The sequence below is a fragment of the Monoraphidium neglectum genome, assembly GCF_000611645.1.
Source record: "Monoraphidium neglectum strain SAG 48.87 unplaced genomic scaffold scaffold01090, whole genome shotgun sequence".
NCBI lineage: Eukaryota > Viridiplantae > Chlorophyta > Chlorophyceae > Sphaeropleales > Selenastraceae > Monoraphidium > Monoraphidium neglectum.
Genome location: NW_014012538.1, coordinates 5,697 through 10,508, shown reverse-complemented (window position 1 = coordinate 10,508; position 4,812 = coordinate 5,697). Strand labels below are relative to the sequence as shown.

The window sequence follows — 4,812 nt, the reverse complement described above, 5'->3', positions numbered from 1 at the left end:
GTGCGCTCGTCGGATAGATCGTTTGCGGCGGTGCTGAATACCAGTGTTTACAAAATAAAACACGACTCCAACACGATGTATCATGTGTATGAGGTACGGCGGTCGTGCAAGGACCAGGTGTGCTGGGGCAGTGCAAGGCCAGCAGAACGTCACACATGCGATAGCACCATGATGCGTGACGTAGGGCTGCTGAAAGGGAACTTCATGTGTGCTATGCTTGCTAAGGTCGAAGGAGACTGGAGATAGCTCGAGAAAGTGTCCGCTAGGAATGGCAAAGCCTCGCCCTCGCAGCTAGGACCTAGTCGTCCATCCTCAGCTTCTGCTTGAGCAGGGGGGCCTTCCCCAGCCTTCCCAACAGTCAGGGGGAAGTCACCATTACCGGTGCAGGTGGATGGAACACGACATGATTATGTATCAATAGTGCTTCATGTACAAGAGGCAGCTCGGCCAGTGAGCAGAAGTCATCACGTGTCAATGCGGCAAACCCACGACGCATGTGCACGCGGGCACCGAGGCATGCACCACCAAGCATCACGCGGCAAGCCAAAATCCAGTTGTTATTGCAAGTGCTCAAATACAAGCAGTAACTCCTTGAGCTGTCCTTCAAAGTTCACAAAAAATTGATACCCGCAGCCCCTCCCCCAGGTAATCACCGACGTGCTCTGGCAAAATCAGCAAATCAACGAACAGCCCGGAGCTACACCCCCAAGATGCCTTTTCCAGTAAACGCCTTCAGATACGAGCTAAGAACCAATGCAGCCGGAGCCCCCGAGCCTCCCAAATCCTTCGCATCGCACATGTAAGCCGGCAGCGGCGCCGCAGCGGAGGCGCCCGGTGCCGCTCGGCCAAGGGCGGCCGCCGCCGCTGCCGCAGCGTTGAATACACACGCGCTGTTCGCACCCTTCCCGCTGCGCGATATGAAGGGCGCATAGGGCTGGACCAGGGCGTTCGTCATGCTGATGACGTAGGCAAGCACGTCCTTCGAGGGGTCTGTGGGGTGGAGCGCCAGGTAATATGTGGCATCAAATGCGCCCAGGCTGCCCTTGTAGTACAGCCCTGACGCCCCCAAACGGCGGTTTGAGGGGTCCCGGACAACCACCACGCCCTGCGCAAACCGGAGCCGCTTCAGCACCCGGTCCATTGCCGAGAGGGTCCCGAGCGCCGTCTTCTGCTTGGGCGCAGGGATCTGAATGGACACGTCGAGCATGCGGCGCACAGTATCTGGCTTGAGGCCCAGCCGCTGCGGCTCAGTTGTAAACACGCGCAGCCAACGCGCCACGTCGCCAACGCTTGATTGAATCGCCCCCGCACCCCCGGCCCAGGCGAAGTCGCTGCCCGGGAAGCTCGGGGCCGCCGCGCGCCCCGTTTTGGCCCACCGGCCGGGCTCGCCCGCTGTCGCGGCGGCGGTTGCGGCGGCGCCGCGGCTGTTCCTGCCGAGCGCCGCTGCGCTCAGCGTGCCGGCCGCATATGATGAGTTTCCGATGTACTGCTTGTCTGTGGCCGGCTGGGCGATTTCGACAGGGTTGAGGTACGCGACATATGATGGGTAGGGCACTGTATCCATGTAGACGCCGTCCTGGCCGTTGGCGATGTCATAGATGGTGCTGTCGAGGCCGAGGGGCTTGAAGATGTTGCGCTCGAAGTAGGCGCCCAGCGGCAGGCCGCTGACGTGCTCCACGACGTGCGATGCCAGGATATAGGCCTCGTTGCTGCGCGCGACAAACGCGGGGTGGGAGCGAGAGGGGTATCTCAGCGACGGCTTCCATTTCTCGTGGTGCGCCCAGCACGTGAACACCAACCCAGTGCTGCCGCCCAGACCCAGATGTCAGCGCCAGGTGCGTGTTCTTGTGACACGAGCGAGGTGCTGCCCATCCATGACTCCCAGGCTCACCTGTAGTGATATTGTTTGCCCGGTAGGAAATCAAATGGCGCCAGCAGCACGCCGGCGGCTTTCAGCACGTCCGCTGCGCTGGCGTCGCCGGCCACACTGGCGACAAAGTTGTCGGGCGCAAAGGCTGGGGAGCACTTCTTCTGGGTCTCGAAACAGTACTTGAGCTGCCACGAGCCGGCTGGATACTCGCAGTTGCCTGGTTGAGGGTTTGGCGCGAGCGCGTGGGTGGCAAGCCGCAGGCGACCCTGACACAAACAGGCAGACCTGGAGTGAGGATGTGGAAGAATACACAGCAAGTGTGTTTATGCATCAACAGGCACAAGCCCTGGGCCCCAAAACACTCAGTCGTGTTCTCATAAGCCAGGGCGCTTTCTGCAGTACTGTGCCGTGCGACGGCGCTCAACTGTGTGCAACGCCCCAAGAGCTGCTCACTTGCATCCAAGATGCCACCAGACATGTGCAGCAGCTGCCCCAACGTGGGCGGGGTCAGGCACGCCCCCACAGCGGTGCCGTTGGCGTTGGCCAGGCGCGGGCACCAGTTGCGGGGCAGGCCCAGGGCCGTGGTGTTGGCGTAGCGCGTGAACGGCTGCGTGACGTCCAGCTTGCCCCGCTCGTGGAGCTGCCAGACGCTCACTGCCTCGGCGGGGCGGGGAGCGGCAGATGGCGCGGGTGTATATCAGGAGGGCCGCGCAGAGGATCTGATCAACATTGCCAATTGGCACGACGGTATGCTTTGCAAGGCATACGGTCGTGCGTTTGTGTTGACCAGCAGCTAACCCCCAAACGACGGCCCAGGACATCCCATCCCAGTGTCTCTACCCGTTTGCGGGGTTTACGATCCCCTCGCATCCTGGTTCAGCGGCCCGCACCTGCCGTGAACAGCTTTGTGTTGGACCCAATGGGCGCAATATGCTCGACCTTGAGCGGCACCCCCAGCTCTGGGACAGCCATCCCATGCGCCTCTTTGAGCAGCACATCATCACCTGCAGGGTTGTGAAGTGTACGGTCGAAGGGGGGCGAGTGAGAGTGTTGGGGCGTGACTTTGCAGCAGGGTCTACGTGCTTCGAACATCAACCGCCACTTGACCATGGCCGGCCTGACGCCGCCCAACCCAAAACTGACGTCCAACGCAGTTGTAATAACTGTGCTCGTGTGTAACGAGGCGCACCCTCTGCCACGATGACAATGCCTGCCCATAGCCTGTCGGCGGCAATCGTGCTAGCTAAAGAGGATGCTGCCGCGGCACGCGGGCCCGCCTGCGGGTCAAGCCGGGCAGCAAGCGCCCCTGAGGCTAGAAATAGAAGTATTACTAGGCATATGCGTGCCGCTCGCGGCATTGTATGCCCGGGCAACGCGGGTTGAAGAAGGGATGGGCGAGATACGGTACAGCACAGCCGGGTGAGTCGCAGATTTATAATATGTAGAACATATTCAGCTCTCAGCGTGCAAGTACGGTTGCTCAAGAGAGGCCTGAACCGCCTGGCACCACGAGTGACGATCGGTCACACTGCGATTGGTTGCGTGGCGTGCGCAACTTCCCTGCCTCGGTGGCTGTCCAGCCACCCAGTCATTGCAATAAGCACAGGCATAGGTACTCGTGTGTTGGCACAGGGGCCCCGCCCGTGTGCCCCCTGGTGTAACGTAGCCGGGCAATGCACTGTCCGGGAAGTACTTTGTGGTGCAGCTCACTTTTTCCGCTCCGAGCGTACGTCAAGGCTGTTTTGCTTGCACCACTGCACATTTTCAATGAACACTTCAGCAATATCAATGGAGTTTTATGGGTGACGCGAGGAGCACAGGCACAGAATTCAGGTTAGGATGGCGAGCACGCAACGCAGTGGGACCGAGCAGGAATGTACGCTGCGCCAGGTGCGGATAAGCACAGGCGAGAAGTGCCTGCTGCATAATATGGAACATCACTTCACATCACGCTTTGCCAGTCTCAAGAGTATAACCCTGTGGAAAGGGGGAACCCCTGGATTCTGGAGGGGGGTGAACCCTGAGCTACAAGGGCGGAGGAGATGTTTCAGGCTGCGGTTCAGCCTGGTACCAGTCAAAGGGCGCACACTTACTTCGTAGGAGAGTTAGGCAGGCTTATATTCAAGCGAAGCGATGACAGAAGCGGCTGTGCAGGTCGATGGGGGCATTGCTTCTCATGGCAGCACAGTCTTGCTTCGCGAGAGCGAAGCAGGCGACGCATAGAAGCCCTGCAGCATCTGGGCAGGCATGCATGGTCCTCCAAAGCTTGTAGGCAGGCAAAGCTGGGGCACGTGCGTGTCGCAGCACGCAAGGCGCAGCCTATGTTGTCTGTTGTGAAAGAGATATCTGCATGAGGAGGTTCTCGTAGCAATCATGTGGGAAACAAGTAAAAAGTGCGGTGGCAACTGACTCGTTGGGACCACCGAGCAAGGAGATGGGGTGTGTCCAGCACAAAGCTCCAGTTCCTGCACCAACGGTCAGGCAAGATGAGGTAATGCCACATTGCTGTTTGTTTTGTCGCAGGCAAGTATCCTAGAGTATGTCCATGTGGGCTACTGTGATACACGTGTCGCGCCGAGGGTGCTGTGGTCCAACCTAGTCAAACTTTGACCGCCCCGACGACCGCGGCATTTCCCTGCGGTCCATATGTCTGCTTTGCCATAGTTATTGTGGCACCGAGGTGACTTTTTTGAACGACTCTGTGGGGTGTTCCAAACAATGCGTCTGCTTGGGGCTGCGCTGTGCGTGGAGTCGTTTCACGCCATGTGGCACGTGGTGCTTGCTGATGCACCCCGGCATTGTCCAGGTCAGTTGCTGCTGGCCAGCAGCACCCTGTTACTTTGTCTCGTGAATGTATCTTTTGGCATTTGCCTTCTCTCTTCCAAGGCACTCAACGTGATCTGGTGCCCCGCATCCGTCACGCCGGAAGAAGGGGTTCTCGG

The 4,812-nt window shown here is 59.4% G+C and overlaps 1 protein-coding gene across 1 annotated transcript; it reads right to left on the bottom strand.

Annotated features, from left to right (window-relative positions):
• Positions 1 to 697: 697 nt before the first annotated feature.
• On the bottom strand, positions 698 to 2,842 carry MNEG_6616 (hypothetical protein; the record flags this gene model as incomplete). Its single annotated transcript, XM_014044909.1, has 4 exons — positions 698 to 1,709; positions 1,892 to 2,087; positions 2,324 to 2,524; positions 2,761 to 2,842. The coding sequence occupies 4 exons, from the start codon at positions 2,840 to 2,842 to the stop codon at positions 698 to 700; spliced, it is 1,491 nt and encodes a 496-aa protein (XP_013900363.1).
• Between the last annotated feature and the right edge of the window lie 1,970 nt (positions 2,843 to 4,812).